We start from the raw sequence: 12,500 nt of genomic DNA on the forward strand, positions 1-12,500 counted from the left end.
GTCATAATTATTACCAACACCGAAAGTAAATCATGGGTACAAAAAGCACCTTCTCCTCCAAATAGACCAATCATTAGAAAGAAGAAAATAAAGTCAGGAGACCACACTATTTGTTTTGTTTTTCGTCTTATAAATTATTTGATCGGCCCCAAAACATTGTGTTCATTGTCATGATTTGTCACGATCCGAGTTGGCTTTGTCCGCGGCGTAACCGTCTTTAAATAAATTAAATAAGAAGTGCCGATGGGAGAATGCATTGGGGTTTCATTTCCTGGGCCACTCGCTTTTCTGAAAGGGGGAGGGACTGCGGCGCTCTATAGCAGGTCCATATAAAAACACAGGAGACAACCTGAGCACCGGACTGATTTCACTCCATGAAGCCCAGATCAGAACACATTTGGAGCCATATACCCGTCTAAAAAGAAAGGGTTAAAGTCCCGTCAAAAGGAGGCGTCACTCACTGTCGCCGTTCTGTTCTTCCATATACCCGTCTAAAAAGAAAGGGTTAAAGTCCCGTCAAAAGGAGGCGTCACTCACTGTCGCCGTTCTGTTCTTCCATATACCCGTCTAAAAAGAAAGGGTTAAAGTCCCGTCAAAAGGAGGCGTCACTCACTGTCGCCGTTCTGTTCTTCCCGTTTCCTCACATATACCGTTAAAGTGTTTCACAGTTGTTGATGAGATCATGTATTGTCGTCAACAACCACAATGGAAACAAGTAGGGATGCACCGAAAGGGAAATTCTTGGCCGAAACCGAATACCGAATATCCGAATATGATTAATATTATACATCTTTTTTCCTACCTTAAAGCTACCTGATTTATGGCAAAATAAATGGTTATGGCAAAACTTAACTTAAATAATAATCACTATTATGGGTCCATAAAACATTTATTCAGCCCTTTTGAATGCATTAATTGCATACACTATTCAGTGATATATTTTCTGCCTATTCGGGCCGAAACCGAATAGCCGAAACCGAATATGAATTTTTTGCCATTTTCTGCCGAACATTTTCTGCGGCCGAATATTCGGTGCATCACTAGAAACAAGTCCCCAGGACTGTTTTGTGTTATCCTTCTAACCTTATAGAATGGGGGGTGGGGGGGGTGACATGCATTAATGAAGGCTGTCGGGATCGGGAGTCGAACCCGCGGCACACTGCCAGACTGGATTACCAGCCAAAGGTGCCTGGACCGCTGAGCCACGCACAGCCCCAGGCCGGCCGTTTTGCATTTCTGACTAATAAAAGTATTCAAGCCTGTATAATATGCTGTGCTGCTGCAACATTGTTAAAGAGGCACTAGAAGAAAGACTATACAATCAGCTCATCAAGGAATATAAAATATGAATTATTAGGCAATAAAACAAACAAACAAACAAAAACACAAAAAAAAAACACAACGGTGGTTGTTCTGGGACTTGGCAGACACAGCGCAGGTCTATAAATACTGTCCATCTGTCACACCAGGTCATCTCTAACTGCTGCCAGAATGAAGATCCCACAAACCTATCTGGGTAAAAGACGGATCTCTGAGTGCGTGCGTGCGTGCGTGGCGTGCCAGCGAGCCAGCTCCGGAAATCGAGACAGAATGTATTTTTGGTTATCTGACTGACAGGGCAATTCTGCTTCTATAAATAATCCCATGCTAATTTTGTGTCTGTGCGTGTGTGTGCGTGCGTGTGACAGCGTGTGTGCGTGCGTGTGACAGCGTGCGTGTGTGTGTGTGTGTGTGTGTGTGCGTGCGTACATACATCGCTGTAGTTCTCCCGGATTACTTTGTAGAGCGCCGGGACCAGAGAGCCTTTGTCTTTCAGCGATGTGGCGTAGCTGGACACGGCACTGTCCGGCAGAGTCTGAAACACACGTTAACATCTTTATTGGAACTATAGTGGCCCTCTGGAGTGAGTGTGGAACTATAGTGGCCCTCTGGAGTGAGTGTGGAACTATAGTGGCCCTCTGGAGTGAGTGTGGAACTATAGTGGCCCTCTGGAGTGAGTGAGGAACTATAGTGGCCCTCTGGAGTGAGTGTGGAACTATAGTGGCCCTCTGGAGTGAGTGTGGAACTATAGTGGCCCTCTGGAGTGAGTGTGGAACTATAGTGGCCCTCTGGAGTGAGTGAGGAACTATAGTGGCCCTCTGGAGTGAGTGTGGAACTATAGTGGCCCTCTGGAGTGAGTGAGGAACTATAGTGGCCCTCTGGAGTGAGTGTGGAACTATAGTGGCCCTCTGGAGTGAGTGTGGAACTATAGTGGCCCTCTGGAGTGAGTGTGGAACTATAGCGGTCCTCTGGAGTGAGTGTGGAACTATAGTGGCCCTCTGGAGTGAGTGTGGAACTATAGTGGCCCTCTGGAGTGAGTGTGGAACTCACTAATACATAGAAGTTGATCTATTGAAGATTCTGACCTTCAAAGTACATCTTTTTTGTTTTGATTGTTTTGCTGTATTGTTACAATTTACAATTTACAATTTAGGCATTTAGCAGACGCTCTTAATCCAGAGCGACTTACATTAAGCAAGAACAAAAGCATGGGAATACATCACATAAAAACATTTATCATGAAACATGCGTAAGCTAAGAAAGTAACAGTGGAATATCTATAATGAAATAAGCTATACATCTATACTACTATGATATACATTATGTACTATGACGTGCTATGACTACATACAATGCACTTATGCTGTTTACATAACATGCTATAAGTCTGTATCAAATGCTATCTAAGTCTACAGAATTGCTATCTAAGGGGGTGGGGTAAGTGCTATGGGCCATGATGGAGTCTGAAAAGGTGGGTTTTCAGACTACGGCGGAAGATTGGGAGTGATGCTGCAGTTCTGACTGCAATGGGAAGTGCATTCCACAGTTTTGGAGCCAGAAGGGAGAAGAGTTTGGGACGTGTGGAGCGTTGTTGTATTGTTCTTTCTGCTTTGGCAATGTAAACGTATGTTTTCTCATGCCAATAAAGCCCTTTGAATTGAATTGAATTGCATTAGATTCTCTAATCTCTGTGGACATTATAGCAGATTCTTGGCACTGTCAGTCCGTGTGTGTGTCTGAAAAGCTCAGATTGAATACCGAGTGATTTAATTAATTAGCTACATTAGAACTCACATTTTGTGATGCGTGGGTGGGTGGGTGCACGGGTAACGATTTCTCAACAAAATAACGGGTTTAATTAGAAGGCCTTTTCTTCAGGATAAAGGGGGTTCACAGGGGGTAGTAGTTAGTAGTAGTAGTACTAGTGGTAGTAGTAGTTAGTAGTAGTAGTAGTGGTAGTAGTAGTTAGTAGTAGTACTAGTGGTAGTAGTAGTTAGTAGTAGTAGTAGTGGTAGTAGTAGTTAGTAGCATTTTACAGAAGCATAGAATAAGTAGTATGTTAGCATTATGTACTTTAGCTATTGAAAAGTAAATCTTTCGCAAAAACACCTCTGCACTCTAGACTCTCCGTTTGAATGCGATCTCACGTATGAAAAGAGAACACACACACACACACACACACACACACACACACACACACACACACACACACACACACACACACACACACACGTGTCATACCTTGAATTCTGACAGCCACTCCTCCACCACTCCTTGGTCCATAGCCAACATGTTCCCTCATCTGCAGTGGGCTGGCCTCTAGAGGGAGACAGTGAGACCACAACAAGACACAGATAAAGACGCTGTGCACACACGTAGACATCAAAGGGGGCTTCACTTCAATCCCCCCGCCCGCCAAATAATATCCCAAAAACCTTCATATTTTGAAACGAGAGGCAGATGAGAAGAAGAAGTCAGAAATGAAGCGCTTTAGTATATCCATCAGATCAAATCCCCTGGAGAGCACCCTGGATTAGGAGAGACAGACGAGGCATTCTTTCTTAACACATTCTGTACATAATACGTCTGGAAACGTCATAGGGATTGGAACCGAGAGGTGCCTTAGACGTCTGTGGACGTCCTAGCGACGTCCAAACGACACGGGGCGAGATAAGAATATTCAGAATTATTCCTATTTCTTTTTTTTGGCATTTCGCTTTTCGCTTGGCGTATGCTAACGCTCTGTGCAACTATTAGCTTGTCATTGACTCCCATGTTAGCGCGGCGGAAAGAATGACTCGTATCTCCTGATCCAGGGCGCTCTCCGTGGTGATGAATGGATCGATATGCTGGCGCTTCATTTCTGCTCCTCATCCGTCTCTCCCGCAAAATATGAACGCTTTTTGGAGTTTATATAAATATATTAAGATGATCGGGGATTGTGAGGTCACTTTGTCAAGTCAACTTTTTAAAGAAAGTGTTTCCGGTTCATGGCTTTCAGAGTAAAAGCGATCAGACAACTCTGGCACCCCGGAGCTTCTATTTTGATGCACTTCCTGTACTCAATGTGTTTTAACAGCTGAGTGAACGGGACGCTGATATGAACGAAGTTCAACAGCCTAAAGGCTCATACAGATACTCCAGTTTTTTTTGGTGATTGTGGGTTATCACTGCGGTGTCGTTTTTAAAGGGTTGGGGAATAAAACGACAGCGTTACGTCAGCCGCGGTGACGGCTGGACGTCACAGACCCCCCGTCTCTCTGCTGTTACTATCAGAAGAGTCTTTTCCACTTGTCTGATGAAAATTGAATTACTGAGTTACTACTAGGGCAGTCCATAACTAAATGAATTCCGTTTGTGGATGTAGATGAGTTCACTGTCTGTCTGTCTGTCTGTCTGTCGTGTTCACTCACTCTCTGCTAACAATCTTCTCTCTCTCTCTCTCTCTCTCTCTCTCTCTCTCTCTCTCTCTCTCCTCTCTCTCTCTCTCTCTCTCTCTCTCTCTCTCTCTCTCTCTCTCTCTCTCGTCTCTCTCTCTCTCTCTCTCTCTCTCTCTCTCTCTCCTCTCTCTCTCTCTCTCTCTCTCTCTCTCTCTCTCTCTCTCTCTCTCTCTCTCCTCTCTCTCTCTCTCTCTCTCTCTCTCTCTCTCTCTCTCTCTCTCCACCTCCTCCTGTCTATGGCAGGCTGTTCTGCCTTAACCCATTCTGACCTGAGATCAGATTCATACGAGGTTTCCACTGGACAACACACTGGTCTGATGAACCCATTCTGACCTGAGATCAGATTCTAAAAATGTCAGTCGTTCTTCGAATTTTTCAAAAATAGCAGACCTACAAGCTCGTATCGCGCCACTCGGTGGCGCGATATGAGCTTGTAGATCTGCTATTTTTCAATAGCTAAAGCATGACATGATGCTAACACCAGAATGGGTGCCCGGTCAGAATGGGTTCACAATACTTCCCCATCACGTCTCACTTCCACTTCCCCATTTTCGGTCTTCAGCAAACATGATTTCTCGTCACATCGATTTGACTTGCCCGACAACAGGACTCATTCATAATGCCTGTTATTTCCTGTAGGAAACAGGACCGTATATGGTCGTGCCATGGAGGTAAAGAAACACCCTATTGTTACGTAAAAAAAACGTCTCCTGAAAGAATATATTATATTCAAAGATTTGAGGCACATTTTCACGATTTTTTCTAAAATAACAGACCTACTCTCTACTAAGATCGTCATGAGCTTGTAGATCTGCTATTTTTCAATAGCTAAAGCATAACACATAATGCTTTAAAAAACACCAAAAGGGGTTCCCGGCCCAGAATGTTTTGTATCGATTAAAAACTAAATTAAAAAAAAATATATATTATAGAGTACTACAGTATATGGTTGGTGTGTGTGTGTGTGTGTGTGTGTGTGTGTGTGTGTGTGTGTGTGTGTGTGTGTGTGTGTGTGTGCGTGCGTGCGTGTGTGTGTGTGTCAGTGCCCTCTCTTCCAGGGAATGGAAAGCTGAATGCTACAACTACTACAATCTATATTCTATGTGAGTGTGTTTCAGAACACACACACACACAGTCACACACACACACAGTCACACACACACACACACACACACACACACACACACACACACACACACACGCCTGACCCTTATCAAAGTGAAGTGGAAGGTCAGGCCTATAATCACTGGACAAGAAGACTCTGACCCGACCTCGTCAACAACCAATCATGGCTCTTCTTGTATTGTGCTTTGAATGGAAGCCAGACAGAGCAGCCATGTTAATTAAAGGAGAATTCCATATACTAGAAGGCTTTCTTACCTTTCTTTGTAGTTGCGGGGTGTTGTGCTAATTCGCTTATTACCCATCGCTCAATTTTTTTTAGCACAACACCCCAGGCACAGCCCCATTCAATTCCCATTCAGTTCAAAATAGTCACTGCGTTGACTAAGACATGTAAATTAAGCAATGTAAATGGCTTAAAGGACCACTTCACCACTTTTTCAACCTATCTTCATATAATAGGTCCTCACTAATAATCATGATACAATGGCACGATTGTTTTCTACTCAGTCTGTGTCTCATATAGAGGGCTGTGGGCAGTTTAGAAACCGTCTTCCAGTGACATCATCATTAGGCAGATGTTTTTTTAATTATTTTTACAAAAATATTTAGATTTTCATCATCGTGAGAACGATGGCTTCCATTTTCGCATTGCAACTTTTCAGGACTATATAAAGCCTGCAGTTTCTATTAGCTTGTATTCCCCATCGATGATGTCACTGGAAGACGGTTTCTGAACTGCCCACAGCCCCTCCCTATGAGACACAGACAGAGTAGAAAACAATTGTGCCATTTTATCATGATTATTAGTGAGGACCTATTATATGAAGATAGGTTGAAAAGTGGTGAAGTGGTCCTTCAACCAACCATTTTGTTTATTAGTTTTTTGACCGAAATAAAGATTCAAACTCAACTCAACTCAACTCAAATTGAATTGAATTGAATTGAATTGAATTGAATTGAATTGAATTGAATTGAATTGAATTCATTTGGCGCTTATAGCAGGGGAAAAAATAGCCAATAAGGAGTTTTTGCACAAAAAGAACACCTGGACCTCTTTGGTGGGGACGTAACAACAACAAAGAACACCTGGACCTCTTTGGTGGGGGACGTAACAACTACAAAGAACACCTGGACCTCTTTGGTGGGGACGTAACAACTACAAAGAACACCTGGACCTCTTTGGTGGGGACAAAACAACTACAAAGAACACCTGGACCTCTTTGGTGGGGACAAAACAACTACAAAGAACACCTGGACCTCTTTGGTGGGGACGTAACGACTACAAAGAACACCTGGACCTCTTTGGTGGGGACGTAACAACTACAAAGAACACCTGGACCTCTTTGGTGGGGGACGTAACAACAACAAAGAACACCTGGACCTCTTTGGTGGGGGACGTAACAACAACAAAGAACACCTGGACCTCTTTGGTGGGGGACGTAACAACTACAAAGAACACCTGGACCTCTTTGGTGGGGGACGTAACAACAACAAAGAACACCTGGACCTCTTTGGTGGGGACGTAACAACTACAAAGAACACCTGGACCTCTTTGGTGGGGACGTAACAACTACAAAGAACACCTGGACCTCTTTGGTGGGGGACGTAACAACAACTACAAAGAACACCTGGACCTCTTTGGTGGGGGACGTAACAACAACTACAAAGAACACCTGGACCTCTTTGGTGTGGACGTAACAACAACTACAAAGAACACCTGGACCTCTTTGGTGGGGGACGTAACAACAACTACAAAGAACACCTGGACCTCTTTGGTGGGGGACGTAACAACAACTACAAAGAACACCTGGACCTCTTTGGTGGGGGACGTAACAACAACTACAAAGAACACCTGGACCTCTTTGGTGGGGGACGTAACAACAACTACAAAGAACACCTGGACCTCTTTGGTGGGGGACGTAACAACAACTACAAAGAAAGGTAATCATTTCCTGGGCCGCTCCGTCGTTCTGAAAGGGGGCGGGCTCTATAGAGGCACATTCTATGAGAGAAATGACGATAAAACAAAGTGCTGAATATCCTGACCGAACATCTACTACGACCACCAGGAATAGAATAGTATAGGTTATATTTGCATATACATCATGCAAATTAAATATATCCCATATTCTTGGAAGAAGGGGAGGCAGAGAGTAAAGGGAGAGGAGGTGTGTGTGCGTGTGTGCGTGCGTGCGTGTGTGTGTGTGTGTGTGAGTGTGCGTGTGTGTGTTAAAAAGAGAATGAGTGAGAGACAGTCTGAGATCAAGGAAGGCAGAGAGAGAGAGAGAGAGAGTGGATACTGACTGCCCCCTCCGTCATTTTCAGGGCCTGTTATCTTGACCTTCCCCTTTGCAAGGTGGCGACTACTAAACTAACATAACAGACCACTTCATTGTTTGTCTACTCTTGATAAGATTAGATTACAGACACTGCTCCTTCCTGGACCAATAGTCTGTTTGCGTGCGCGTGCGTGCGCCGCGCACACACACACACACGCACACACACACACACACACACGTCTGGAACTGCTGGTGTGAGACTAAACTGGTGAGTGACCAAAACACAGAGAAATGGCCATGTTTGGTCAAAGAGTGACCGGCTGTCAGGGACGTGTGTGCTGTGCCGCGCAGCCGGACATGAGACTTAAAGGGACATTTCACCCTTTTTGCATAAAACTATAGGTTAATGACATTTAGAAGCTTTAGATCACTTTCCTGGGGGTCTTTATGTGTGTAATATGTGGTTTTAGATATTTTAGATTGTAGCAGTGAGCCTGTTGTCTCTGATGTCATGGACACTTAACCATTAGCCACATTAGAAAGTAGAAAGAAACGGCAGGTTACAACAAGGTTGTTTTTCTTCTTTGTAATTATTTGTTTTGGTCCAAAATATTGTGTGTGTTGTTGTCATGATTTGTCACGACAAGAGCTGGCTTCGTACGACGCTTAGAAAGGTCTTTAAATAAATTAAAGGTAGAGTAAGTGATTTCACTTAATTCAAATATCACTTATTTTTTTGTTTTGTTGTGATAATCCTCTCTACTATAGAGTGTGCTGACCATAAAAGGAGTTCCTCCCTGTCCCCAGTTAACCCCTGGGGGTCAAAAAACCTTAGGTTTCGTTTTTGACTCTCTATCCTGATTGGACGAAGGCTTAGGTCCCACAGCCAAAAACGAAACCTAAGGTTTTTTGAGTGAAATCACTTACTCTACCTTTAAATAAGAACTGCCTTATGGGGGACGAATGCATTGCGTTTTCATTTCCCGGGCCGTTCGTGGTTATGAAAGGGGGGAGGGACTGCGACGCTCTATAACAGGGCTGGGCAACTGGCGGCCCGGGGGCCACATGCGGCCCCCCCACCTTCACTTAATGCGGCCCTCAGGTTAATGTCAGAACACCGATATAATGTTGGTTTCAGCTTGTTTACAATTCCACAACATGCAAAACATGACCCGCTTTAATTACTTCAGTCTAAATTAGTAGCTCCATTGCTTCAACACAAGTACAATTAAAGCCATTTGAAATTAAATAAAAGTGTACATTTTCAGGATTCCAATTCAAAAATAGCAAGAATTCAAGAATTAAATTCGAATATAGCAAAAAAAAAATAGCCGATCTACAAGCTCAAAACGCGTCGCAGCGTGACGCGTTTTGAGCTTGTAGATCGGCTATTTTTGCTACGACAGTAACATACGGCCCTATAGGGAATATACGGCCCTATAGGGAGTAATATACGGCCCTATAGGGAGTAATATACGGCCCTATAGGGAGTAATATACGGCCCTATAGGGAGTAATATACGGCCCTATAGGGAGTAATATACGGCCCTATAGGGAGTAATATACGGCCCTATAGTAATATACGGCCCTATAGGGAGTAATATACGGCCCTATAGGGAGTAATATACGGCCCTAGGGAGTAATATACGGCCCTAGGGAGTAATATACGGCCCTATAGGGAGTAATATACGGCCCTATAGGGAGTAACATACGGCCCTATAGGGAGTAATATACGGCCCTATAGGGAGTAATATACGGCCCTATAGGGAGTAATATACGGCCCTATAGGGAGTAATATACGGCCCTAGGGAGTAATATACGGCCCTAGGGAGTAATATACGGCCCTATAGGGAGTAATATACGGCCCTATAGGGAGTAATATACGGCCCTATAGGGAGTAATATACGGCCCTATAGGGAGTAATATATGGCCCTATAGGGAGTAATATACGGCCCTATAGTAATATACGGCCCTATAGGGAGTAATATACGGCCCTATAGGGAGTAATATACGGCCCTAGGGAGTAATATACGGCCCTAGGGAGTAATATACGGCCCTAGGGAGTAATATACGGCCCTATAGGGAGTAATATACGGCCCTATAGGGAGTAATATACGGCCCTATAGGGAGTAATATACGGCCCTATAGGGAGTAATATACGGCCCTATAGGGAGTAATATACGGCCCTATAGGGAGTAATATACGGCCCTATAGGGAGTAATATACGGCCCTATAGGGAGTAATATACGGCCCTAGGGAGTAATATACGGCCCTAGGGAGTAATATACGGCCCTATAGGGAGTGAGTGTGGAAATATAGTGGCTCCTCTCCATCGTCAAAGTGGCCCACACCTGCTCTATAAGCACAGTGGTTTTAACACGTGCCGTTTACATTTCTGACTAACGCAGTGTTCATCAAATCAATTAAAAAAAAAAAAAAAAACTCTTTCACGTGTTCCACAACAAGTGTGTGTGTGTGTGTGTGTGTGTGCGTGCATGCCCCTGGCAAGGCAGGTGTGTATTTATAGCCTAATGTAGCAGTGTGCTTGCTGCAGACTGCGTGCGTGAGTGCGTGCGTGCTTGATGGCAGACTGTGATTAACCCATTCTAGGCAGGAACCCCTTTTGGTGTTAAATTCCATGCTAGAATGCTTTCTTATCTTTCTTTGTAGTCGTTACGTCCCCACCAAAGAGGTCCAGGTGTTTCTTTGTGCAAAAACTCCTTATTGGCTATTTTCCCTACCATAAGCCCTCAATGAATTGCATTGCATTGAATGGGAATTGAATGGGGCTATGGGGCGTTGTGCTAGTTCGCTTATTTCCATCGAAAGAAGTAGTAAAGTGTGCCGCTTGGGATATTATTTACATTATGAAGAGAGGATATATACAAAGAAATTATAATTTTGAGCGATGGAAATAAGCGAATTAGCACAACACCCCATAGCCCCATTAAATTCCCATTCAATTCAATGCAATTCATTTAGGGCTTATGGTCGGGGAAACAGCCAATAAGGAGCTTTTGCACAAAATAACACCTGGACCTCTTTGGTGGGGACGTAACGACTACAAAGAAAGGTAAGAAAGCCTTTTAGTATGGAATTCTCCTTTAAGCATCATGCTATACTTTAGCTATTGTCCTACAAGCTCATAGCTACGAGCTTGTGTAGGTCTGCTACGTTTTGAAAAACGTATAGTGCAAATCTTTGAATATATTATTCTTTCAGAGCGAATGTTTTTTTTTTAACACAAATCTTTGCTTCTGGGAGGAGGGGGGGGGGGGGTCCCTGGAACAACATATTGTCAGATGGGGGTCGGCGGCCAATTACAGATAATATTTTGGGGGTCCTTGACGTGAAATATTGAGAACCACTGTCAGGATTTAGAAGACCATTTTTTATTTCTATTTGGACGTCAGGTCTAAATGCGTTAATATATAAGGGCTTGGATGAGTCAGGTCTGTGAGGAGGTTCTGGTGCTCCTACAGCCTCCTACACAGCCTCTTCTCCAGCCAGCCAGCCAGTCGTGTGTGTGTGTGTGTGTGTGTGTGTGTACTCCAATGCACAGTAATGTCTGTCTGTCTGTCTGTCTGGGCTCCCTGTGTTTAGGGTACCAACCAACAGGTGACAAAAGTGGCACTGTTGAGCTTCAACGTTGTGCTCAGGTGCATGATGGGAAGTTGAGTGTTTTGCAGCCTTTACCACACACACACACACACACACACACACACACACACACACACACACACACACACACACACACACACACACACACACACACACACACACACACACACACACACACACCAACCATCTGGGACAGCAAAGTGCATATTGTGGATACCTGAATAGGCCCTCGACGTGTACCTAAAGGCCAGGTCGTCATCGTCGGGGAACTTGGGGCTTAACGCGGCCCGAGTTATGCGTGAAAACAACCGATCTACAAGCTCTACAACACGTTGCCCTGCGACGCGCGGCGAGTGTGAAGAGCGGCATAAAATATTATGTAATTGGCCGCCGAAAATATGTTGTTTCAGAAACCCCCCAGAAGCAAAGATTTGAGTTAAAAACATTCGCTCTGAAAGAATATAATATATAATATTCAAAGACTTACGCCACATTTCCACGATAAAAACAAAAAAAGGCCTACAGTAAAAGCTTGTAGATCTGCTATTTTTTTTTTCCAATAGCTAAAGTATAACGTAGTGCTTTAAAAACACCAAAAGGGGATCCCGTAACGTCCAGAATGGGTTATTAAAAGCATTTCATTATACAGTAATAGAGCAAATCAAAGAGCTTTTAACCCATTCTGGGCGGGAACCCCTTTTTGGTGTTATAGCATT

At 43.9% G+C, this 12,500-nt stretch overlaps 1 protein-coding gene across 2 annotated transcripts in view; it reads right to left on the reverse strand.

Moving 5' to 3' along the window:
• LOC308332367 (hyccin-like) overlaps positions 1 to 12,500 on the reverse strand; it is a 46,424-nt gene that overhangs the window by 21,081 nt on the left and 12,843 nt on the right. For both annotated transcript variants that reach the window (XM_080788239.1, XM_080788238.1), the window contains exons 2-3: positions 3,562 to 3,639; positions 1,754 to 1,855 (exon numbers count right to left, since the gene is read on the reverse strand). In XM_080788239.1, coding sequence (XP_080644365.1) covers positions 1,754 to 1,855; positions 3,562 to 3,612 — 153 coding nt within the window. In that variant the 5' untranslated portion in view covers positions 3,613 to 3,639. The remainder of the gene's footprint in view (positions 1 to 1,753; positions 1,856 to 3,561; positions 3,640 to 12,500) is intronic.

The sequence above is a fragment of the Protomyctophum bolini genome (genome assembly GCF_963924005.1).
Source record: "Protomyctophum bolini genome assembly, chromosome: 17".
Lineage (NCBI taxonomy): Eukaryota > Metazoa > Chordata > Actinopteri > Myctophiformes > Myctophidae > Protomyctophum > Protomyctophum bolini.